The 25164-nt window shown below is 35.8% G+C and overlaps 5 protein-coding genes across 20 annotated transcripts in view; 3 read left to right on the top strand and 2 right to left on the bottom strand.

Annotated features, from left to right (window-relative positions):
• Nucleotides 1-17039, top strand: part of LOC111517185 (uncharacterized) — a 66087-nt gene extending 49048 nt beyond the window's left edge. For 14 of the 16 annotated variants that reach the window (XM_074169391.1, XM_074169395.1, XM_074169397.1 and 11 more), the window contains 7 exons: nt 574-6419; nt 6474-6735; nt 6793-7455; nt 10606-11740; nt 14181-14310; nt 15514-15696; nt 15757-17039. In XM_074169391.1, the coding sequence (XP_074025492.1) occupies nt 574-6419; nt 6474-6735; nt 6793-7455; nt 10606-11740; nt 14181-14310; nt 15514-15696; nt 15757-15849 (8312 nt within the window). In that variant the 3' untranslated portion in view covers nt 15850-17039. The remainder of the gene's footprint in view (nt 1-573; nt 6420-6473; nt 6736-6792; nt 7456-10605; nt 11741-14180; nt 14311-15513; nt 15697-15756) is intronic. The other 2 variants (XM_074169400.1, XM_074169401.1) reach the window with 2 other exon arrangements.
• LOC111517201 (uncharacterized) overlaps nt 1-23992 on the bottom strand; it is a 130056-nt gene extending 106064 nt beyond the window's left edge. The window contains exon 1 of the mRNA XM_074169416.1: nt 23769-23992. Coding sequence (XP_074025517.1) covers nt 23769-23783 — 15 coding nt within the window. The 5' untranslated portion in view covers nt 23784-23992. The remainder of the gene's footprint in view (nt 1-23768) is intronic.
• On the top strand, nt 19336-20094 carry LOC111517204 (UPF0389 protein CG9231). Its single transcript, XM_023173277.2, has 2 exons — nt 19336-19492; nt 19556-20094. The coding sequence occupies exons 1-2, from the start codon at nt 19490-19492 to the stop codon at nt 19952-19954; spliced, it is 402 nt and encodes a 133-aa protein (XP_023029045.2). The 5' UTR covers nt 19336-19489; the 3' UTR covers nt 19955-20094.
• Nucleotides 21423-23224, bottom strand: LOC111517203 (uncharacterized). The gene is made up of 2 exons (XM_023173276.2): nt 22754-23224; nt 21423-22534 (listed from the first exon to the last, which is right to left on the bottom strand). Exons 1-2 carry the CDS (start codon nt 22940-22942, stop codon nt 22130-22132), a joined length of 594 nt encoding a protein of 197 aa, XP_023029044.2. The 5' UTR covers nt 22943-23224; the 3' UTR covers nt 21423-22129.
• A 112-nt stretch (nt 23993-24104) lies between the features above and the next one.
• On the top strand, nt 24105-24677 carry mRpS14 (mitochondrial ribosomal protein S14). Its single transcript, XM_023173266.2, has 2 exons — nt 24105-24262; nt 24313-24677. The coding sequence occupies exons 1-2, from the start codon at nt 24200-24202 to the stop codon at nt 24634-24636; spliced, it is 387 nt and encodes a 128-aa protein (XP_023029034.1). The 5' UTR covers nt 24105-24199; the 3' UTR covers nt 24637-24677.
• Nucleotides 24678-25164: the final 487 nt, after the last annotated feature.

Genomic DNA, 25164 nt, shown 5'->3' on the forward strand with positions numbered 1-25164 from the left:
AACACTGGCGTGATCATGCACTCAATACCACTGTGTTGTAATAGGAAAGTCTTCATCGACCTTTACGTGGATATTGGTATAACCGCATAGCCGAAAACTACATGTGTAATAGTACATACCTCATTTCATACTCTGCAATTTTTTGTCAATAATCGAGTAAAAACGTCAATCTTGACGTCACTAACATTCAGTATGAACTTGGCAACACCGCTGAACTTATTCGTATTGCATAATTTAATTTTTTTTATTTTTTCTTCTGACTGTATTGTTGTTGTTCTCTCTATCTCTCTCTCTCTCTATGAAACGAAATATCTGGAAAATTAATAATTTAAAGATTTTCACTAAACATTACAATCACTTCTTCAGATGCATGAACACTCCTGAAGAAGCTATTGTATAGTGAAACATTTGTGCCGGGTTTAATAACCGTTTTGTGAAAATTTCACAATTAAGTGTAACTTGAAACATTATCATGGATTTCCTTCAAATATCGGTCAATTCCATCACATACAGTATAAAGTAATTTAAACTCCGAGTTCTCAACTTGTACTTTTTTTTTTCGTCAATATCAAGGTGAAGGAAGTCCAGGTCCATCTCAATCGCCCTCTCAAGTATGTCTTCCGCCACCTGTTCCTCGAATGACTTCGCCCCAACATCGAAGAGTAGTTACGAGCCCCGTCGCCAATACTCAAATGCGATTTGTAACAAACGCTGTTATTCAACAACGTATTCGAATGCAATCACCAATGCCGAATTTCCAACAGAAACCAGGCACACTGTCACCCTTGCATAGTCCATCACCTCAGCAATTAAGTATCACACATCAACTACATCTGCAAAAGCAGTTTCAACAACAAGCTCTACTGCAACAACAGCAACAACAGCAGCAGCAGCAACAACAACAGAATGCAGAAGCCACCCAAGCTGACCCTAATGTGATGCATTCACAGCGTACAGCTCAGATTTTGCAACACAGAAATCTGATAAGACAGCAGAGTGTACAGCAACCAGTAGGTCCTCAACCTTTAACCCCTCAACAACATCAGTTGATGATTCAACAACAGAAACAGTTGAAGCAACAGCAGCAGCAACAAATCGCACAGATCCAGGCAGCTGGTAGATTGCACCTGCAGCAGCAGCAGCAACAACAACAAAATCCTCCACATTCGCCAATGCCTCCTAAGAGCCCGATGGTCAACCAACAAATCATGTCTCCTCATTCTATGCCTCCATCGCCAATGCAAATGCCTCCGAAAAGTCCCATGGTTTCTGGTTTTGGGAATTCTCAACCGAATCCCAACTCCCCAGCTGCAAGAAGTCCAGCTTTCCATCAAGGGATGGGTCAACCTCCAACGAGTCCAATGACACATGGGCAATATCAACCACCAAGCTCTCCTATGCCCAGGAGTCCCATGGTTAATCCGATCCAATCTCCCCACAGTATGCGAAGGCCTCCTAGTGCCAGCTCTAGTCCAGCTATGCCTGACAGACCTCGTAGCGAAGAAAATCCAACTACGCCTAGACCTTCATATTCTATTGAACACTTAATGCAAGAGACATTGAGTCAAAATAGTCATTCCATGCAGTATGGGAATGACAGTGGGATGAATAACCTCGGACTTTTTAATAATGATATTAATAATCAAAATAACCAAAGAGATAACATGCAAGGAGGCGGTGGAGGTGGTAATCCCAATAATCCATGCAATCCAATACCTCTTCCGACAGGTTTCGGTAGGTTTGGATACATCAAACTCGGTTTGAGAGGCGGATCCCCTATGTGGAACTATGGAAGGGGCGCTAAGAGAATTCCTACTCCTCCTAATGTGAATAAAATCGATGATAAAGTTAATTCGGAATCGAATGCAGTTCAGAAGATTAGAAAAGAATCTCACCTGAGTAAGGTGTCTATTCTCAAGAGAAAGGTTGCTTCAAAAATGAATTTCCAGTCAACGGCTGCTGGAAAAGCTAGTTCTCTCGTAAGTACAGACTACAACGACTTGGACGACAGTTCGTCCACTCCTCCTGTAACTCCTCCTCCTTTAACATCCGTTGGTAGAGGCGCCATACAAAAAACGCTGCCCAAGAAGATATTAGAGAGGCAAAGATCCAAAGAATCAGTTATAGAACTACATAGTCCAGACAACAAGCAGCTAGATATGATGGATTATGACGATGACACAAACACTGTTCTTTCGGCAGAAGTTTCATTGAGTTCCGTGGCCCAAAATGACGGGGATGAAATGGTGGAAATTGAGACTTTGTCTCAGCAAGATTTAACGGAAGGTTTATCCAGTCCTCTGGAATCCGACCAGATAGCAGACGAGTATCTGTTGTTTCCAGGAAATATGGTCGTTGATATGCCTGGAAACCATTATTCTGACAAAGAAGAAGAAGATGAAGAAGTAGAAGGAGAATACACGGGGGAGAACATGCATATAGTCATTAGGAGTCCTACAACCAGCGACGATGAGTTCATAATGCAAGGAAAAACCAAAAAGTATAACCTAGTTCCCCATACTGGCGAACTATTGAACATGCACGGCGCGCCGGAATCGCCGGATCAAGAAGAGATGACTGCAGAACCATCTCCTGAAGCAATCGATGAAGAAGGCTTGAATAATTATGACGGTTCTGAGTTGCTGATTATTGATCAAAATAACAAGTCTCCCGAAGATTCGATTTCGACAAAAGAAGATTTCGAGGAACTTATTGACGAAGGATCCAGAAAAAATAACTTGTCTAAAAGAGAAATTACCACTAAACACTTGAACGACTTTCACAAGTATGCTAATATTTTCAATTATACCAAAAACGTTCAAACCATACAAACTCCACCGCAAAATACTGGTAGAGTTACCAATGTACCACAGAAAATGACTCCAAAAATTTCTCTCATCGGCAATTCTGTAGTACATAGCGCCAAGACGGTTGCAGACAAACTTATCCTAACACCTTCAGCGACAACGGTTATAAACACAACGCAAGCATCAAAAGTTACAAGCATCATTTTAACTCACAACTCTGCTGTTAGGGGAAATGTTATCAATGTCACAAAGGTTGTGAGCACCGTATCACCAGCTATAACTATAGTTACTGCTAGCACTTCACAAATAGCCTCAATTTTGCCTTCCAAATTCACGGTGCCCGTCATAAGTGCTAGCGCTGTGCGACACCTATCGAACGTTAAAGTAATAGATAAGCCATCGTCCTCTCTATCGCTTACTTCCCACGACAGTGCCTTGCCCAACAAGATATTTGAAGATGACTCCGTTTCTCCAGATAGTTCCAATTTCGAAGACGACAAGTCCAAAGACTCTTTCGAAGAGAAGTCCAAGTCTGAATCGCCCACTCAAGACGCGAAACCTCCAGTATTCTCGAAGAATGTTGAAGTCACTATCAATAACTGCGTTCCGCCAAAAGCTGTTATCGACTATAAACCCAAGGAACAGGAACAGACAAAAAAGATCGAACATCTCCAAGTAACCAATCTAGTATCTAAAGAACATGTTCAGAAACATAGGGTTCCTAGCCCTATAATATCGAAAACTTCTTCGCCTATGATTATTCACAATACTCCCGAACTCAAAATGACGGCACAGGTCATTCAGGAGACGCAAACGCACATGCAGATGAGTTCAACTACCAACACGGTTGATGCATATGGTGGCTCCATAGATGATACTAAATCCGTAGTTATATCAATTCCTTCTCCAACTCCTTCTCAGGAGCAAATGCTAGATAATATCGCCTTGCAAGCTTTAGAAAATAGACGAAGAGAATTCGAATCGTTCGAAGATGTCCTAGATATGATAGAAAATATCACGGCTGAACCTCCCGCTACCTTGGAGGAAAATAATACTCTCAAGGAAAGAGAGCACAAGAAAAAAAATGAGGCCAAGGAGAAAGATCTGCGTAAAGAGCCACCTAACAAAATCGAACATATCAACGTCACGGCATCGAAATCATCCGCCATACCACAACTTTCACCCTTGTCGCAACCCACGGATTTAACCACGAACATGGCGAACGCTTCACAGCAACTCAGGACTCTACTGTCGTCGCTACAGACAACTTCCACTTCGGCGCCTACTAATGTCGAGTCTGTCGTTAAAAGTATCGGGCATAAGGTTAGCAGTACCGCTGCGGTAGCTCAACCTATCGTCGCCTCGAGAGTTATTCAACAGACTGGGAGACAATCGCCTGTCGTGACGACAATGAGTACGGTCATTGTACCGAATTTGAAGCAAAAAATGATCGTAACCTCGACAAGCAACTCAAGAAGCAGCCCTATCAAATCCCAGTTTATTAGTGTCCAACAAACCAGTTCTGCCAACAGTACTGCGCCGAGTTTGAGTTTTCTCCAAAGCAGGACTGTGGGCGGTATCCACTTGATGCCTGATCACCCGAAACTACCGCCAGTTACGACCGTTACAGCTACGCAACAAATTGTCACTACGGTCACTGCACTTTCCAGTAGTAACGTTTACAAAACAACAACCACCAATTCCGAATCTAAAAAACCTTCGTTAACTTTGACGGCCATGTTGCAAAACCAGCCTGCCGCTTCTATGACAACCAAGTCTTCTGCCGACACTATAACAGCGGCAAGTCTTCTGGGATCTCCGATAAGTTTACCCAGAACGGGTTTCAGTACTGGTTTTGTCCAAGCTCAACCTAACGTCAAACCTTCCGTCAGTGCTAGTCCTTTAACACCCGTCGTGCAAAATCAGTCAGTCACAGCGACAACGATAGTGACGACCATGTCTAAGACATTCGCCGAATCTCTCACGACAGCCTCTCTTCTTGCCACACCGATGAACTTGGTAAGATCGGGTTTCACTACTGCTATAGTACAAAACCAGCCGAATTTCGTGTCTACTGTTAGCTCCAGTGCTGCAACATCTTCGGTCAGTAATTTGGCAATAAGTTCAGTTATTACGGCTCCCAGTTATAGACCAGTGTTGTCCACCACGAATTTGCTGCATACACAACTCACAAAAATGGTCAGAACCAGGTCGTTGGAGGAATCCAAAGAGATCAAAGCAGCCGAGGATATCAAGCAAGAACCAAGCGAAAATATGACGAATTTCGAGGAAAATAAAGCTGCGATAGTCGCGAGTATAAAGCAAGATCTGGGTGGCTGCAAGTTTTCCAGCATGTCGACTCCTCTAAGTAAAACCGAAGACTCTCAGAACGTCTTGTTGAAAAAGCTGCTGCAGAATACGGCTTGCGCTAGTACGCAATCGCCTCCGCCTAGCTCTGTGAGTACTACGAATACCTCTGCTCCAACTATTCCAAGAATCCCTATTAGAGAAACGTCATTCGTGTCTAGTCCTACCGTCGAACAGTCTGCACCTCAGACAACCCCAGTAACTTCTTCGGCAACTCAGCAGCTGCACATAGACGTGAAGAAGAGTTTGCCTCCCAGTAGGACGTCAAGCAGGGACGAGTTGCTCTCGCCCCAAACCCCTAGATCTTCGTGTAGTCAAGATTCTAGTTTACAAACGCCACCTATTGTGGTGAAAAAGGAATTACCTTCGGTGCCCCATCCGCAACAGAGTCCGATACTTACTCCGCACGAGGTCAAGAAGGAGTTTTTGGACGAATCGTCGCAACATTCCGAAATGTCGAACCACAGCAGATCTGACATTCAAATGAAAGAGGAGATGGACTCGATGGACACTTCCAGCGAGAAGGTGGTGGTGGACAAAGAGGAAATTAAAAAGCAGAAAAGGAGGATGTATCAACAGAAGAGGAGGCAGAATCAAATTCTCAACAAAGAACTCGCTTCCCAACCGAAAAAGAGGCCCAGGAAGAATTCCAAGGTCGATGAAGATTACGACAGTTACATAGATGGCGTGCTATCTCAGCTTAGGCAACTGCCCTCCATGAATGTATCTGAGCCGAATTTGAACCGAAACTACGGGGTGGTACCCGTGTTCGGATCTGGAGACATGTCTAAACTTGGTACAGCCGACTACTCGTCTCAGTTTGGAGATCTAGTAGGGACCTACGGGAACGCTGAACTTCCCGGTTTCTCAGACTTCTACCACACAAAGCCTTATGGAGAGTTGGATCCTCTACCTGAAAAAATACCGGCATCTACTCAAAGGGGTTTCTACGACCAAGAGTTTCCATTGATTAGGTTTGATTCGGACGACCATAAGAAGTTCGACATGTTTTCTAGAGAAGATAGTCCTGATTCAATATTGAGTAATTCATCCCCCGAATTTTTCAAGGATGAACCGCTGGAAAGGTATTCGGGATTGAAGCTCATAAGTGAGGATGAGGACGACGAGAAGGGTGAGGTAAAAGAGTCAAAGGGCAGGTGTTCTCCTATTATTCCTCTAATAAAGCCGATTCCAATAAAGTTGAAGCCTGCGGGCGGATTGTATCTGAAAGAGAGTAAAGATGGCGTAAGTGTGCACATGAACTGTTTGACAAAACATTTTTTGACATTATGTTTTCAGGACAAGGAAAATATAAACAGAGAGGTTTCTGCAAATAACATAACCGTACCCAAGCCAGTTCCCAAGGATTCTGGAAATGTAACGGTGACCCTTACATTGACATCATCTGCTGCCGAAAACATAATGGGTGTTCTCAGAGATTTGGCTAATATTTTGCATATCCCTGCACCTACCAGTTACCAAATTGTAGAGAGAACAACCACACCTCCTAATCAGAAATTAGGACTTTACAGAACTAAAGGTAGAGATGGTAAAGAAGGAGGTATTCGAACGATAGTTGTGAGTTTGTTCATTTTGTCATGAGTGTTCTTTTTTTCAGCTCCGATCGACATCCAAAGTATTCTTAATGGAGCCGCTAAATTTTGTAAGCTTTGCGACATTGTAATTTTGAACAACATAATAAGGAAAAAAGTGTCTGATTTGCCATGTCTTGCCAAGGAATTTGAGCTGATGAGTGATACGGACGAAATATATTTCTGTAGTGTGGCATGCTATACTCAAGCTTTAACTAACAGATCATTAACTTCAAGGGTAATTTATCCAGTAAAACATTATACTTCAGAATTAGTTAATTTTTCTTTTCAGACTCCTGGAGTTATTGAAGACAAAATGGAAGACAAGCATAAGATGCCGCTTATGGAAGCATTTGATAGCAAATCAATAATAGCTCAGAGATTATCATTAGGAAATAGAGATTTCAAAAGAGAATATCCATCGATGGACGTCAAAGACTTTTCTCCTTACTTTCATCGACTTGAAAATAACCGGAGCGGTTATCATGATCATTCAGAATTCAAGCCTATGCCTATACGCATGTATAAAAATCTAAGATATAAATATTGGACTCCTGGTTGCCTTCAGCCAAATCAAAAGCATAAAAAACCAACTGATAAGGAGATTATGGAACTACTTTATCGAATGCAGATTACCGTTACGCCACTAACCATGCCTGTTGATACAAGGAAGTGCATGTTCTGTCAGGGTAAGTGAACTTCAAGCAATACCCTAATAGAGAGAAATTACTTGCCTAGCAGCAAAAACAATATTATTCTGGTAAGAATTGATGTATGGCATATGTTGAGTATTTCTCTAATGGTTGAATTTTCGTATATTTGACATGGACTTTAACAAGGTTCTGCATAAAACATCAGTAAGTTGTTAGGATTTACTCATCATTCGATTCATCTCCCATCATCTCCTGATGATGTTAACGAAATGGGTGTCGTGAGACAGTACTTTCTTTTCTGGCGTGGGAAAAAGTGTTTTCATAGGAATTCAAAATATCATGTAGTAATTTGGTTATTCATGTTAGATTTCAGACGGTCTCAATAAAGAATAGGCAAATCACAATGACTAGTATCTACATAGTCGAAGGTCTTGATCAGGGAAAGCACTCTTCTTTGAAATTACGTGACCTGACTAAGGCATTCGATTGTGTATCGCATAGTATTTTGATTGACAAAATGAGCTACTATGGTGTCCGGGGCACAGCTCTCAAGCTCGTCCAATCTTATCTAATAAATCGGTGCCAATTTGTTGAAGTGAACAGACCTCAAAGAAATGAAGCATGGTGTTCCTCAGGGATCCGTTTTAGGTCCACTATTGTTCTTGATCTACATCAATGACCTATGCAGTCTCATGAAACCAGCAGGATGTATCTTGTTTGCAGATGATACAAATTTAATGTGCTCCTAAGTAGCTTACAACTAATGATGGGAGATAGCAAAACATTATCTTACAATTGGTTTGCTACTAACAAACTTACCTTAAATGAAGATAAAACTCAAAATATAATCGTATCTTCCAATCGCAATATTCCCCAGTCTAAAAGTTTCAAGTTTTTAGGATTCACCATTGATCATAGATTGAGCTGGTCTGATCATACCAAAGCTATGTTCAGCAAACTTTCTACTGTTTTGTTCGTTTTGAGGGACTGAACAATGTGGTCACCTTGATGACGCTGAAAAGAGCCTACTAAGGATTATTTCACTCAGTATTCTCATTTGGGATCATTCAAGTAACTCGATAAGTGTGTTGTTGTTGTATTTATCCATCTTTCAGATCATTATGATATTAGACATGTCAATAATAAAAATAACAATAAATAACTATATAAATATAAATAAATAAACATATACCTATCAAATAAAACAGGCACTATACAAAACATTACAAGCGACATACTGACTGATACAAATTTTAAAATCATAGACAAAATATTATTAAACAACATAATATAATTATATACAATTAAAAGGTTTAACATAAAAATAGGAAGGAAAAGCAGTAAGAACAAGTTATATCAAGACATTCCTTTGCAGGAACTCATCTAAGCTATAATAACCCCCGTTCGTCAATAATTCTTTGATATGGTTCTTGAAACTTACTAAGTGTAGGTCCTTGACATCCTGTGGCAATGAATTATAAAGTATGATGCCGTTATACCTAAGAGATTCCTTGAATGTTGAAGTTTTGTGTTTTGGGATGGTCAAGTGTTTAGTTCGTGTTTCATAATTATGAGTGACTGACTCGTGATTGAAATGAATCATGTTGTATCTCGCATGAAGCAGAGCTTTATAAATATTGATACAGGGTAAAGTTAATATTTTATATTTTGAAAATAAAGCTCTACAGCTAGATCTCGGTGTAATGTCAAATATGATTCTTATGATTCTTTTTTGTAGAATAAATACATGTCTTGCGCCAGTAGAAGTACCCCACATTAATATATTTTGAGCCATGTGAGAATAGGCCAAAGAATAATAGACCATCTTGATACCATCTAAGTCAAGCAACTCTTTGAGCTGGCGTATTGCAAATATTGCCTGGTTCAATTTTTTACACACATGTTCAATGTGAGGCTCCCAAGACAAGGTTTGGTTTTATCTAAGTACATACCTAGGAGTTTGGCTGTATCAGATAGTTGAACGTTTTTAAGATTCAATGTCTTTCTCAAGGAGAAACCCAAGTGAATTGGGTTTCAGTTGTATTCTGTCACACCAAGAAACCATAGCGTCCATGACTGAGTTTATATTGAATTGTAACTCATCTATTGTGTTACCAGACACTGATCTGGTAGTGTCATCTGCGAACATTACGGCGTAACCATGTTTGATATATTTCGGGAGATCATTTATATAGATTGAAAACAGCAGCGGTCCTAATATTGAACCTTGTGGTACACCAAGCATAATATCTTGAATATGTGTTGCAGTGTTATTCAGAGTCACAACCATTTTTCTGTCAGATAAGAATGACTTAATCCATTCAAGTAAGAATCCTCTGATACCAATGTACAATTTACTGATCATAATTTCATTTCTTACTGAATCAAATGCATTCACTAGATCAAATAAGATTGAGACTACATACTTTCCCTTATCAATGTTATTGTAAATGAACTCAAATTTACTAGCAATAGCTGTTTCAACCGATCTAGCTTTTCTAAAGCCATGTTGTTGATCAGATAAGATTTTGTATTCTTCAAGGAATAGAACAATTCTATTTGCAAGTATTTTTTCTAGTAGTTTCTACTAGAATTCCCGATATTGTTGGGATGACACATTTCAGAGCTTTCACTGTTATATCATCAAATCCACTCGATGTGTGTTTAGGTGCCAGAAAGAGGCCATAAGAATTCTAGCTAAAGCAGGTTACTGCAAAGATCATTGTCGTCCTCTTTTTATTCAACACGGCATTATGTCACTTCCATGAAAATGTTGACAAATTTGAAAGACATGGTGAAAATCATGCATATGAAACGAGGTCCGCAAGTTTATTGAATCTGCCTAGACATAATCTGACTATCAGTCAAAGAAATACACCGAACTTAAATCTTTATAAACATCTTCATTCATCTGTGAAGTCACACTAAATTTAAATTTATTATCAAAAGCTTTCTCCACCAACACTCTTTCTATAATTATAGAGGAGTATATTGAAATGGCAGGATCTTTAACTTACGAAAGGCCTCATTAAATCAACATACCTACATTTTAATTTTAGCGTCATATTTCTAAGATTTTATATTTATGATGATTTTATTTATACATATATTCTTTACTTATATTTCATAGTAGATTGCAATTGAAATAAAGTTTTCTTTTGAGCATCTGGGTTTAATTTTTACTAGGTGTTGGTGATGGAGTCGCAGACGGTCCGGCTAGGCTTCTCAATTTCGATGTAAACAAATGGGTACACTTGAACTGCGGTCTCTGGTCAGATGGAGTATATGAAACTGTAAACGGAGCTTTAATGAACCTAGAAAACGCCATTCAAACCAGCCTGACAACTACGTGCATACACTGCAACAACCTAGGCGCGACCATAAGATGTTTCAAGACGAGATGTTCCAGCGTTTATCATTTGAGTTGTGCTGTAAAAGATAGATGCGTCTTCTACAAAAATAAAACCGTATACTGCACTGCGCACGTACCCAAAAACGAGAAAGATAACGAATTGACGACTCTCAGCGTATCACGTAGAGTATACGTTAACAGAGACGAGAACAGACAAGTCGCTTCGGTAATGCACAATTCTGACACTAATAACTTACTGAGAGTGGGTAGTCTGATATTCCTGAACGTGGGACAGTTGCTACCCCACCAACTGGCGAATTTCCACACGCCAAATTACATATACCCCATAGGTTATAAGATCATCAGATTTTACTGGAGCATGAGGAGGATAAACAAGCGATGCCGATACGTATGTTCCATCCACGACTTCAGCGGTAGGCCGGAGTTCAGAGTGTTGGTGCAGGAGCATCTGGAAGAAGACGTGGAGTTCAGGGATCACAGTCCTAAAGGGGCTTGGAACAGGATATTGGAACAGACGGCTAATATGAGGAAAGAACAGAAATGCTTGCAGATGTTTCCAAAATTCGCGACCGGTGAGGATCTTTTTGGTCTCACCGAACCCGCCATCGTTAGAGTCTTGGAGAGTCTGCCCGGAATTGAAACATTAACTGATTACAAGTTCAAGTATGGCCGTAATCCTTTGTTGGAGCTGCCGCTGGCGATAAACCCATCTGGATCTGCGAGGACCGAACCTAGATTGAGGAGTCAGATGCACTGGAAGAGGCCGCACACGCAGCGTACAACAGGAGCTACCATAAGGCCCTTGTTCGGACCTTCCGCGAGTCCCGTCGCCTCTTCTTCAAGTCTGGGCGACATTTCGTGTCCTTACAGCAAGCAGTTTGTACATTCCAAGAGCTCGCAATACAAAAAAATGAAACAGGAATGGAGGAATAATGTCTATTTAGCAAGGTATGTTGTAGATACATGATAGAATCAACATGGGGAATGTTCCTCAATTTGGGTTATTACAGCAAATGCAAGTTTGAACAAAATAAAGTTGAGTTTAATTCATGAGTTTTTCAAATTCACTCCGAAAAGTATTCAAATTGATGTTTCAAATGTTGGGTTTTAATTTTCAAAGGGATTTGTTTTTAATTCACATATTGGCAACAGCGACTATATCAAGTTGAAATAATTTATACGTACCTAGATATTCTACTTTAAAAAAGGAAATTTATCTTTATAAATCAACAATTAAGGCAAAATATAAATTATAGTTCAATACCACCTCCACAAGCCACATAAACAACAGTTGTTTTGTTGATTATTTATATAGAGGAAGATAGGTTAGGTGCACAAAATGTCATATGTCATAGAATGTCTCGGAACTCGGAACATAAGTAAACAGAACAGGACGCCTCTGAAATATGTCATCTTTGTTTGTCTCATACAGATAACAGGTTCATTGTCCTTTATTAGCTATAACCGATGTTGCCAAATGGTGAAATAGAAACTAATCCCTTTAAATGTTGAATGCATTATTTCATTCCTCTTTTTTAAGTATTTAAATAATTTTTTAAAGAAAAAGGTTGAAATGATAAGTTTAAAATGCGTTGTTTTTGAGCTCTTTTGTGAAAACTACTTGATTTTCGTCAGGAGGAACATTCCCCATTTGGGTTATTTGGCAAGAATATTCATGAAACAATAAAAAGTATTTACTTACATCTTTTAAATTTTCGAATAGTGTACAAAAATATATAAATATAATATAGGAACTAGCAAAAATATTAGCAATCTAATTAGTGATGAATGGGACTGGCAGTACCAAACATTACGTCTGCTACTGGATATCATCAGTGGTTGACTGCAATATCAGTCGTTGCTGAGACTTCAAGATATAATCTTCGTCCTCGCAGTCAACGCCACTGATGATGTCTCTCACAGTAGCCGACGAAACGTTTGCTACTTCAGATTACGTTCGATCACGCTTTCTTTGTGACTTCTATCAATCATATTGATAATGAAGATTAATAAATAGGATTCTGACGTTTGTGACAAAAAGAGTATAGCTGCGATGATAGTGAGAGTGATGAATCAGAATTTAAGTAGATTTTATAAAAATGTGAAAATATATGTAATATACGTTACAGTAAATTTTTATTCACTTTTCTGATGTTCGTTTTATTTGTATATTTGGAGTAGGCTGTTGTAATTGCTAATCATTTAATTAATATGTATCCAGTAATGAAAAAGTAGAACAAAATCAATTTTTTCAACTCAAGTTATTTGTTTTGCAAAATTTTGAAAAATATGAATCTGCACACATTTTAATCAATTGATTAATATGTAACCAAGAAAAACTGCAATACATTTTAGATAGAATACTACTTATGTTAGCATAGAGCAAAGTATTTATGGTTAAGTTAGGTTAGGTCCATAGTGAGTGGGTCTATTTGACCCTCCACCGCAACCCGCAAGGGTTTATTGTGGCTCACGCCAATTCACACTCTACCAAATAAACCAGGCTTCTTAACGAAGCCGATTAGTTCAGGTCAGATGGTTAGAGTACGGCTCTGCCGTACTTTATAAGGCAGTACCTAGTTGACAGTTGGAGGCATATAAAGTTAGAAGTCATTTCCAGAATGTTTTAAGTATTTGTGGACTAACGAGGTGAATTTTAGTGGATGATTTATTTTTTGACAATGCTGAAAGAATTAGATTTTTGAAGACAGTCAAAGTATTAGCAGGGAAAACACTATTTTATCTGTAAAATTGAACTTTCAACTTCCTCGAAGGTTAGTTATTGAAGATTTGAATGATTTCAACAACTTCTTGAATGTCGTCAATTCCATATCGGAGTATTAGTCACTATTATACTCCACCATATTCAATAATTCTTCAATTTGTAATAAGTAATGCAGTTGCATTACTTCAAGAAGTTTTGGATATGCCGAGAGGATCAGTTCTTATCCAATACCCTACATTAACAAAGGAATATCTGGTTCTAAATGGAACAAAGGAACAGATAACTTTAATATAAGGTAATATTGAAGAAAATGTAGTAAACCATAAAACAGTAATTTTTTAAATTTATCAACAAAAATGAATTGTTCAGTTATTTCATGGTGATTTTTGTATAATCATAATATTCAACATAATTCGGTAATAAAAAAATCTTTGGTTCTAGGTAACTTATAAGTCTAGGCTGACAAGAGGGAAACGGCAAAATTAGACGAAGAGAAAATATATTATAGTAATTTCATTCTTTAGCAACAATTCAAAATATTTAATTTCAAACTCATCAATTGTTATTGACAATACGTTTTTTCTGTATTGAAAATAACAGGACGAATGATAGTTTGGGATATGTGACTTAATACTATCACATGTGCTCTTCTGTAATTTTTAGATCGAAAATTCAGGGGTTGGGGCTTTATGCAGCCAAAGACTTGGAGAAACACACGATGGTAATTGAGTATATTGGAGAAATAATAAGGACCGAACTTGCTGAATGCAGAGAAAAGCAGTATGAAGCTAAGGTATGATCAAAAATTGTTTTGTTAAAATTTGTACATGTCCCTCCTAGAAAACTAGAAAGTATTAAGAATTTTAATAATTGCTTTTATAAATCTGGGAGACTTCTATAATTTATTTTCTGTGAAATCTTGATTATATTCAATTCTAATTACTTACGTATTATGAATAGATTTGCATATATGAATACATCAAATAAATGAAAAGTACAATAAATGGTACCCGATGTAACAAATGGAAAAGTAATAATAAAAAATTGAATAAGTTTGATCTACTTATATCATCGATGACATCGTAATGACATTCATTCACCTGTTTGATTAAATCCCAGCCAAGAGGAATCTTATTTGAATTGAAGGGGTTTTATTTTTAGTAGTGAATAATTATTTGGGAAAGAAAGTTTTTGGATTTCTACTACTCCATCTTGATAAAAAAATGTGGGAATCTTCCAAAGAAAGGAAGGAAGTAATCAATTTGAAAATAAGTAACTATACATGGATGTGTAGATCATGCAAAGAAGCAACTTTCAGACACAAACTGGAAAAAAGCCCTCCTGAAACAGCGGCTTTCATAGAAACATTGAATTACACGAAAGAAAAAAATTCTTCCGAAACCAATACTTTTATATGAACACTGAATTATACAGAAGATACTTTTCTCTACTCAGTTTGTATTCCAAACATTCGTTATGGAATAAAATCAGATATCATTCACAAGAGTTCTACTTTAAATGAATGATAACAAATTGCACTTACGTGGAACACTGTCATCCTCACTGGTAGACACCGATGTTTATTACAAATAAATGAAATTGTTTTATACCTAATAAAGGAATTTAGGAAAGGGAGTGAAATACCTTCTGTAATAAAAAAATTACCCCTCTATACCTCAGCCAAAAATTTTAACACTATTCTGTGTTATTTTCAGAGAATATTCCATATTTATGATAATTATTATATCACTAACAGTTTTTTGACATAAAACCTAAACTACCAATACTTTGTATTAAAACATTTGGAATCAATAATAACCCACATGTTGCTGTTCCTTTAACAGTGCCAACTTTTTAACAGAGATTCAAAGGTGGTTACCAAGAAAGTTATTTCCATTCTATCAGTTATAACTGTGAAGATGAAGTAGTTTCTCGAAATAGTCTAATAGCTCACAAATTTTTGAAAAACTCAATTGACAATATTTTTTTTCATTAGAATCGTGGAATATACATGTTCAGACTGGACGAAGAGAGAGTGGTTGATGCAACTTTGAGTGGAGGTCTAGCAAGGTACATAAACCACTCGTGCAATCCTAACTGTGTGGCAGAACAAGTGGAAGTTGAAAGAGACGTGAGGATAATCATTTTTGCCAAACGTAGAATACAGAGAGGAGAAGAGGTGAGTACACAATAGGAGTGTTAGCCTTTGAAGTTTAACCTTGAATTTTTTTGATTTCAGTTATGTTATGACTACAAGTTTGATATTGAAGACGATCAACACAAAATATCATGCATGTGTGGTGCACCGAATTGTCGAAAGTGGATGAACTAGTTGATCCGTGATCTAATATATTTTCGTTCGATGTTTGTACAGAAGTTGTTGGATTTGTCGTCTCATGTACATACATATTTTTTATTCTTCATATAAAGCAGACTGTCACAGTGCCATTTTTGAGAATTCAGTCTTAATATACACATTCCATACCTTTGCAATAAAGAGTGATTGTTATATCTAACAGGCATTTATATAAGGATGTAACTAAGCTAAATTGTACTGACTTTTACGAGAACACCCTCTATATTTTGATATATAGGAGAGCGAAAGTGCTTGAGTTAGGGACCAAATAGGGGCTAAACATTTGGAGTTTTACTATATTGATGTTGTTTACTTGCGATTTTCACTTGAGGTGTGAATCTAACCAAAACTGAAAGAGGTCAAAAAACCCTGGTGAAGCAAATTTCTTGATAGCTTTGTACAAATGCTTTGTTTCCACTTGTAAATATTTGTAACTTAATTGATATTCTGAAAATATTTATTTCGCAGAATTTATATTGTCTGTAACACATTTGAGTAACACAGTTTGAATTTTTTTCTTAGAATTCCTTCGCCAGAGAGTTTACGAATCTTGATGCATCCTATTCTTGTACACCCTCTTATAAATTGAGTCCCAATATTTATTTCTTTACGGTGAATTTGTTTTATATTGTTTTCAATTGTGTGTACATAGTCATTTTATAATCACTGTTGTTAGAAATATAGGGTTGGGTCAAGAAAGCTTGATGATGTTTTGAATTGTAAAGTCTTTCGAGGCCGATCTGTAGACCCAGAGTCTTTTATCGCCTGGATACTTTTTTACAAAAACTTAGGAAAATTGCTGTGCAATATGAGTTTTGAAGTATTACAAATGTATACTTTAGAATATTTTTTTCTGTAATTTTTTATAGTTAATTTTTGATTGGGCAGAGTCCTGAAAGTTGTTAATTTTTACTATTTTAGGCGTTTATTTTTTTATGTGATGTGAATATATATTTTTTTTCTATTATTCTATTATCGAAGTCGATTATATATTGCTATTTTATTTGTATACTTTACTACTTTTTATTCAATTATAACAGAAAAGTGACAATCACTTATAGTTAAATGAATTGTATTAAGCACTACCTGATCAATGTTTAATTGTTTATGTACAAATTATATTTGTATGTGTAAAATAATGTAAATAAAAATAATTCATTTAAAAAGTGTGTTGGTTTTATTGTGATTCATGATGCTGTCAACTCTGAAAATTCCAAAATTCTATTGATATTTCTCCTGATAATCTGATGGAAATAATAATAAATATGATTAGAATATAGTTAGTAAAGACACGTCCGAAGAAGCCATCGAATGGCGAAATTTGTTTGTTTTTTAAAATTTGTTTTTCCGTTAATCAGCTGCCCCCCCATACTAACGACAACTCTCAGTAGTTGAGAAACTTGTGCGAGCTAAGGACTAACGAGGTCTTACCTTTTAACCTGTGATTCCTAACACGGTAAATGTGTTGGTTTTTGTAAAACTGTTTAGGGAAAATCTGACAAAGTGTTTTCTGAATATGTTATGGATTTCATTAGGTATCAGCCAATTCTTCATCATATATAATAATATATGTTCAAGTGTTCAATCACTTAGGTGCCAAACTCAGTAATGTAATCAGAAATTAGTATAGCTAACCAAATCCTCGATTAACTTGCTGAACTATAAAATGTATAGTATATTTCCTAGTAAAAATGTATGGTATATATATGTATGTATATGTGTGTGTATATATATCATATCATATTTATTGTATTGTTATCATTTTCAATTGTATAAATATTGTATATTGATTTTGAGAATCCTATTGTTACAGTGCTTTTGTATAATATTTTATATACCTTCATTTCCAACAGAAAACGTACATTTACAGGACAATGTAAATATTTGAATATGATTGAAAAAATGAAACAGAATAAATATGAATGAAAAAACAATTTTTCAAGTCATCCTGTGGGTTCAGTAAGGACATTTTTTTTCCAAATGACTTCCTTCATTTCCTATTATTAGATAGAGAAAGGAAAATTTGTCTTAAAGTTGAAGTAAATAATGTATAACAATACACACATTAGTTTAGATAAAAAAACATCAAATATAGTACAATATCGAACAAGCATAATTACACTGACACAAAATTCATACTGTACTGTTGGTACATGGGATGTTTCTTCCCCGTTTGGGGCTTTGTCCACGAGATGGAGCTGTTACTAGGTCACAATCTCTTACACAAAGGTTTCATACATGCAGTGTGCGCGTGCGTGCTATAAACACATTAAAAACAAAAATTGCTATCGCTTAGCTGATTCTCTTGAACTTGAGATTAATCTTCTTCTTGATCTTGAAGATGATCATTTGGTGACTGAAACACGTGTCGAGGTGTTGAAAAAAACGGTTTGGTGTTGGGATTAAACTCCAATGATATTCATTACTCAAATTAAGTAGTTACTTTCATGAGTACTATTCGAGATAAATCAACAGCAAAAAGGGACCAGTGAAAACGCGGGTAAATATAAACCCTTATTACCTTGAAAAATTTAATATTATTACCACAGACTATCTTATCGTCGTTTGTTTCATGGTAAAAATCATATTTGGTTTTATTCCCATTGGAAGGACAATAACTGATTAGCTATTTATTTGCAGTATTTTTTGGCGAGTTCTACAGTGTCATTTCATAATAATATGCACTAAATTCTCAGAAATAGTATTGCATTAAAACGAAAACGTTGTCAAAGTTGTGATTCTATATACTTTATCATCATTTAATGTTTCCTCAACTGTTTAGTATAATTTCCGTACGCCACTGCAAGTAACAGATTAAGGCAAAAACGTCAGTTATTGCTGAGAATTCAGCACCTACTATTTTGGAATTTAAGTATAGTTTTCAAATTATCTTTGTTTGAAAACCATGTAATGCTGGAACAGATTTCTCTTTCATGACGACAAAAGTCTATGGAATAGTTGGCAGTTGTCGACAGTTGACGTATTAGCATTAGCACAGAATAGTAAGGTACTAAGCTCGTTCTGATTGAAGCAAAGCCGAAAACAGACCATTCATAGGTACAGAGTCGAGGTCAATGACGCATTTTCTACTATTCCGTTTCTAAAGAGCTCAGTGAGCGTTATTTGTAATTAAGTCTTTGACAAATCGCATTCTGTGATTCGATTACAGTTACTATACTAAAATTCCATAATAGTAGGCACTAAATTCTCAGAAATATTATATTAAAACGAAAACATTGTTGTCAGGTTGTGGTTCTATATATATATATATATATTTCCTCATCTATTCAGTATAATTTCCGTACGCCACTGCAAGAAACATATTAAGGCAAAAACGTCAAGTTATTTTTGAGAGTTTTGTGCATACTATTTTGGAATCATAGTAGCTAATGTACAGAGATAGTAGGTTAGCAAAATGCGGCCAATCTATATTTACAAATTGCTGTCAGTTTTATCACAACTACTGTGCCACAATCACCAATGACACAAAACGCCAATCGAAAACATGAGACGTTTGTGTTCTGTGATGACACTTATTAAAATGTGATAAAAATAACTTAATAATTTGATATTTTAATTAGTATCAAGAGCGTTGTGGGTCAATTCAAAACAGAAGATGGTATTATGTCTTACACATATGTTATTTGAAGTTTTTTGATGTTCAAATTTCTATTATTTTCAGATGTTTTCATATTTGAGTAATATACTTGGAAGAAAAGATTATTTATCATCAACTAAGTACAAGGATATTTTTCGATTTGAACATGATGCTGGCAAAATTGATAGTTCGCACAAAGTCAATAACTTGGAGAAAAGATTCTTAGTATGGACTGGGAAATACAAGAATATAAATGAAGTTCCTGCTTATGTCACACAAAGTGTAATGGAACGTGCTAGAAACCGAATGCGAATCCGAATCGCCAATTATATGATGTTAGGCACTGTGTTAGGTTGTATTGCTATGGTTTATCTGGGAAAACAAGATGCAAAGAGAGGAGAATCAGTTGCAAAACAGAATTTAGATTGGCATGCTCGTATAAACGCTGAAGCCAGAGAGAAAGAGAAAATGAGTCAACAATAGATTGATTTTCTTTTTTCATATAGCGGACAGATCCGATTTATTACTTCATTTCGAAAAATACAGTAGCAACTTTAAAACTGAGTGTATCTAGGAAAAAATAACGAATTTATTGTATTGTTGAAGTAAATATTAATTTTCAATTATTTTTTATATCCAAACCCTAGATACATTGAACATGTAGTCTCTTCTGTTTATTGTCAATCAAAGTAAGTTTTTTGTCGGTGAATAATTTGAGGTGCTCTAGTATGATTAAAAATGATTTGTTACAATCTGCCAAATTTCGTTTGAGGGTTGTCAGTTAAGCTCTGAATTTGTCTTCCAGGAATGCTTGTCATTGAAGGTTATAGTAAGCAAACTCAACAGGTAATAAAATCTGATTAATTATCTTGGAACATGAATGTTTCATATATAATAAATCTATATTTCACTCTAAAAAAATGATTTTTTTATACAATTGACCTTTCAATTTTTTTAATAAATAAATATTTGGTGGTTTTCAATTGGAATACTTTTCAATGAAATTGTCAAATACACTTCAGATAAGAGTGAAATCTACAAATAGTCTGAATGAGTTCCTCTGATAGTGAAAATTCCTCAGAGAGATTAGGTGCATTTACCATGAAAACTGGCAAACTCCTCATATGCAACTTTTGATCCAACTAGATTAATTAAAACTAATGTCCACAGAGAGGGCCTGTCAGTTTCCCATACTTTTTTGTATGGTGATGGAGAAGTGGAAAGCCAAAACTTATCTCTCTTAAAAATATTCCCCTTTCAATTCAGTCGAAATTAATGTATTCCCTACTTTTAAGGGGAGATTAGTTTTGGTAAATATACTCTTTGTCTTTATAGTTCTCCACGTTTCTGTATTGTATTTGTTCAGAGAATAGAGGTTTGAAATAATATTTCTAATGTAATTAATAATTAATTTCAATTAAATTTGATTGCATTTTCTAAATGTTCATAAGACAGTCATGTAGGGCGGAGGTCTTGGGAGGTTACTCAAAAACAAATCAAGTTATAGACTATTTTCATAAAAAAAACTATTAGAAAAATCGATTTCTCTATTTGAATTCACCAAAACCTCTTAACGTTTCAGTGGTCTTTTCTGTTACTGCCTGTCTCCCGCAGATTTCCTCATTTACGTCATTACAGATAATCAGCAGAATGCATACTTTGTGATTATTCTGTAAAGAGCCTAGACACGCCTGAGGAAGCAATTGTATAGCGAAATACGTGTTGTGTTTCTGTAGTGTAAAATGTTTAAGTGAAAATCACGAATATAATATTTATCTCTAAAGTTTAAACAAGAAATATTTGTCATTGCAAGTTCGATTTCTGAATATTTGTAGTTTCAGTCAATAATTATGAAACCAACAATTGTTTAATGAAATACTACGATTAGTAGTATTAGTAACAGTAAAAAACGATTTTGAATTGAAAACATGTATAAAAAAAGTAGTATAACTCATTTGAAGAATCCTATTTATTATTCATCAAATAGTTTTGAATACTGATAAGTCTACATGTTATTTCAACTATTGAGTCTAAATATTCAATAAATTATTCTTGCATGAGGATTCCATCGTCCAAATAGTTGAAATGACACTTTCAATATGTATCCCATTTTTTGACTCAACTTTTTCTTTCTAACTTTCCCTTCCCTTTGAAGCAGATGGAAGTCTCCTAGCACTCAACTGTTCTTCAGTGTAACCCATCTGCCATAAAAAACTATTAGACACAAACAAAACTAAACCATCAAGAGTACAATCAGATATTTAACAGACCATATCGTAGTCTGCCAAATAGAATCAATTGGTTTTTGATTCTCAATTTCAAAACAGTCTTTTATATAGCATACATTTTTATATCTATGTCGGAATAGGTAGATATTTTGTCACTTCTTCAACGGTTTTCTTTCTGAATAAAAGTCTCTAGAAGTTATGTCAGTAATAAAATAGTGTTTTGTATAACCATACACCAAAGAGGGTGAAAATTCTTTTGGAATGCTAAATGAAGTTTAGGATATTTTTCGATGAAAATGTCTTTTCCGAAAATTTCCTTTAGTGTTCCATTCTTGTACACCCTTATTGCCTCTGATAAATTTATCTCGGTGGATATTATCAGCTTTGATCAACTTGAGGTAGTGCCACTAGTAGATGAAAAGATCTTTGTTCAAGTAGATGAAGTTGATGGGTGTGAAGTTTTTCTGGGCACTTCATTTTCCAGTATCGGTTTTCTTTTTTTTGTTGACTCGGCAGTGAAAAAGATGTCTTCCCATTGACAACTTGCGTTTTTCCTTGGCGGTTTAATATTTACCTGGACACCTTGCGAAACAACAGCTTTTTTTTCAATCTGTCCTATTTCGTTTCCTTGATTATGGAAAACATTCAACATTTTATTTTTTGATTCTTTCATTTCTTGTTGCCTTTTTTTAATTAAAGGTCTAGGTTTGACACTTTGGAAATCAGGGCGACTTTTCTGGCAATCGAAAATGTGTGGCACCACACCTGGTTTTAGTCTTATGACACCTTCTTTCATTATCTTCAGGTACATAAAATTCTCAATATCTTCTGGTGGCTGAAATTAAAGGATATCCATTGTACGCATGATATGCATTATTACTATTATAGTTTAATAACTATTCCATAATAGATGTAAATTTCCTTATTGAAATACTATATACTTTGAATTCTGAATACACTGACCCGTTTGGTGAAAATAAATAACACTATTCAAGATAATAATGACAAATCTTCCCAATATAGACTTTATTTATTATATAGGAAATGTACTTACATTAAAATGATCTTCGCAACAAAAACAAGTTCCTTTAACAAACTCCTTTCTTCGCATAGCTATCTGCCAGGCTTTGTTCACTTTTTCATCTTTGGGAACAGTTATAAACAATTTGTTTGGTGCATTTCGGGTTGTATTAGGACACCTTGGTACTATACAATATTTTTTCTGAACATTTCTTTCCTCCATAATTCTACAATTCGACAGGCGAATACGAACAAAAAAATAATTGAACTTTCATTCCCCTCCGCCCAAAAGTCTGAAACTAATCGCAATTTTTAGTCGGGGCCGCATTACGTATATCTGGTGACGTCATACAAAGCTACGCCCTTTTTCACCGAACCAACTTCCTTGGGGCTGTTTTCAGAAGCGTCAGATTTTCTCAGAAATTTTTTAAAATTAAATGCCGAATTCATGTTTGTTATAATAAAAGGTGAAAATGAGAATATTATTCTAACCTATTCACATAATTCGGATCCAATAACGTCATAATATGGACTGGCAACTGAAGATAGAGCATTGACTCCAACAACTAAAAAACTGATGAAATTAATCACGTTTTGGCAATAACGTCACTCATACACTACTCAGATACGTCACAATGTTTTACGTGTTGCATAATTCTATTGTGATTTTTTCAATCTGATTTGTTACATGGTTCTGTGACGCAGTGACCAAGACATTGTATGATCCGCAGGTGGAATGTGAAAATGATGTAACGGCCAGTCCATATTTTCTATTTCTATTATAATATTCATTTACAGAAATGTGAAAGTTAACTCTTTGTAGTGAATCTTAAAAGTATTGTTTGGTTAGTCGGAAACTACCAATGCAATGAAAAATTAAATTCAGAACCGGTAAATCAGCCAGAGATAATTTTACTCCATGTACATAAAATATTTAAAATATTATGCATATATGTATGCGTACATATTTCCAAAGGTTTATTCAGCTTCTTATAAATGAATATTGAAAGCTCATTGTAACGATCATAGCTTGTATAAATCAAACTGACCTGCTGGAGACGCATATCTGTTATACACCGTTGGTCGGAGACTCGAAGACCCTAGAAAATTTCTCTTCGAGATTAGATGATTTCAAGGAAGAACTCTGTAAGTCAATCCTCTATCCTATACAAATATCACATGACACTCCGAAAACTGCTTTGACTTCCACTTTCGATCTAGCATTATTAACGTCAAAAATACTTTCACTATATGAATTTTGAGAATTTTTTTTTGAACTAACAGATCTAATATTCCGTAGAAATGTCAATAAATACAAAGTGTCACTTTGACAATTTTTTGTTTTCCTTGATAGGTATGCATCGCCACCTTGCGACGATGTTCAATTTCAATTTCCTAAACTTATAAAGTTGCCTACACTTCCTCAGCTGCTGGTAAAAGTTAGGTTAGGTTAGGAACTGAAAATACCTAAGAATTTGATATGAATTTTATTAAATCCTTCGCGGGAACATTATTTAACCAAACTTTAAATTCTAATGGAAATGTAAGAATGAATGAAATCCAATATGATTACGTTCTTATGATTTGTTTCAGTTTCAACAAATTCGAACAAAATGGGTAAACCGATGGATGATAAGAGACGTTAAGAGACGAAAAGTGACAACAGAGTATGCTCCTTTACGTTTACGAATTAATTCGCTTCGCAGAAATGATATCCTTCCCCCAGAAATAAAGGAACTAGCTGATGCACAAATTGAAGCCTTACCTCGTGATTCTGCCCTAATGAGAACTACGAAAAGATGCGTAATAACATCTAGACCTAGAGGTGTTGTGTACCGTTGGAGAATGAGCAGAATTGTATTCAGAAACCTGGCCGATTATAATAAATTATGCGGAGTTCAACGAGCAATGTGGTAGTTTACCATATTTTTGTTTATTATTAAATGCTGTAGAAATTCTTTCATTTTTGAATCACAAAAAATCTTCCAGTCCTCGAATCACTTCTCAAATTCTATCTCCGCGACAGCCTTTAGCTCTTTCAACAATACGCTTTCCATGTAATATACTTGTAAAATAATAACCCATGAGGTTCTCTCTATTCTTGGAAATAGGAGTCGCACGGAGCCATGTCTGGGGCATCGTTATAGTATTGTTTTTAGCCAAAAATTCACAAACAAGCAATGAAGTGTGAGCAGTGTGTTACATAATAATTTTAGTAGCTTTGTAAAATACAAGAAAAAAACAAATAGTTACATCACATTAACGTTGTGAAGTGATGGGTTATGCTCGCAACTTTCCTGAACAGGGGAGGGCTGACTTCTTCAAATACCTGGTGGTATCCTAAGGGGCGCCAATAGATTCAAGTGTTTAACCTCAACTCAAAAAAAAAAAGAGAAATTGAATTTGTGATAGATAATGAAACAGGAAAGACCTCTGTATCAATTT

The sequence above is a fragment of the Leptinotarsa decemlineata genome, unplaced genomic scaffold (genome assembly GCF_025532065.1).
Source record: "Leptinotarsa decemlineata unplaced genomic scaffold, Ldec_3_MD MMD2_P_RNA_scaffold_5, whole genome shotgun sequence".
Taxonomy (NCBI): Eukaryota; Metazoa; Arthropoda; class Insecta; order Coleoptera; family Chrysomelidae; genus Leptinotarsa; species Leptinotarsa decemlineata.

Bases quoted from the DNA above. Each gene is read 5' to 3' on its own strand.
- LOC111517203 (XM_023173276.2), bottom strand. From the start codon at position 22,942: ATGGAGGAAAGAAATGTTCAGAAAAAATATTGTATAGTACCAAGGTGT. The intron at 22,535-22,753 runs GTAAGTACATTT...CTTTAATTTCAG, and splicing joins GTTGCGAAGATCATTTTAAT to CCACCAGAAGATATTGAGAA.
- mRpS14 (XM_023173266.2), top strand. From the start codon at position 24,200: ATGAATTTTATTAAATCCTTCGCGGGAACATTATTTAACCAAACTTTA. The intron at 24,263-24,312 runs GTAAGAATGAAT...GATTTGTTTCAG, and splicing joins CTTTAAATTCTAATGGAAAT to TTTCAACAAATTCGAACAAA.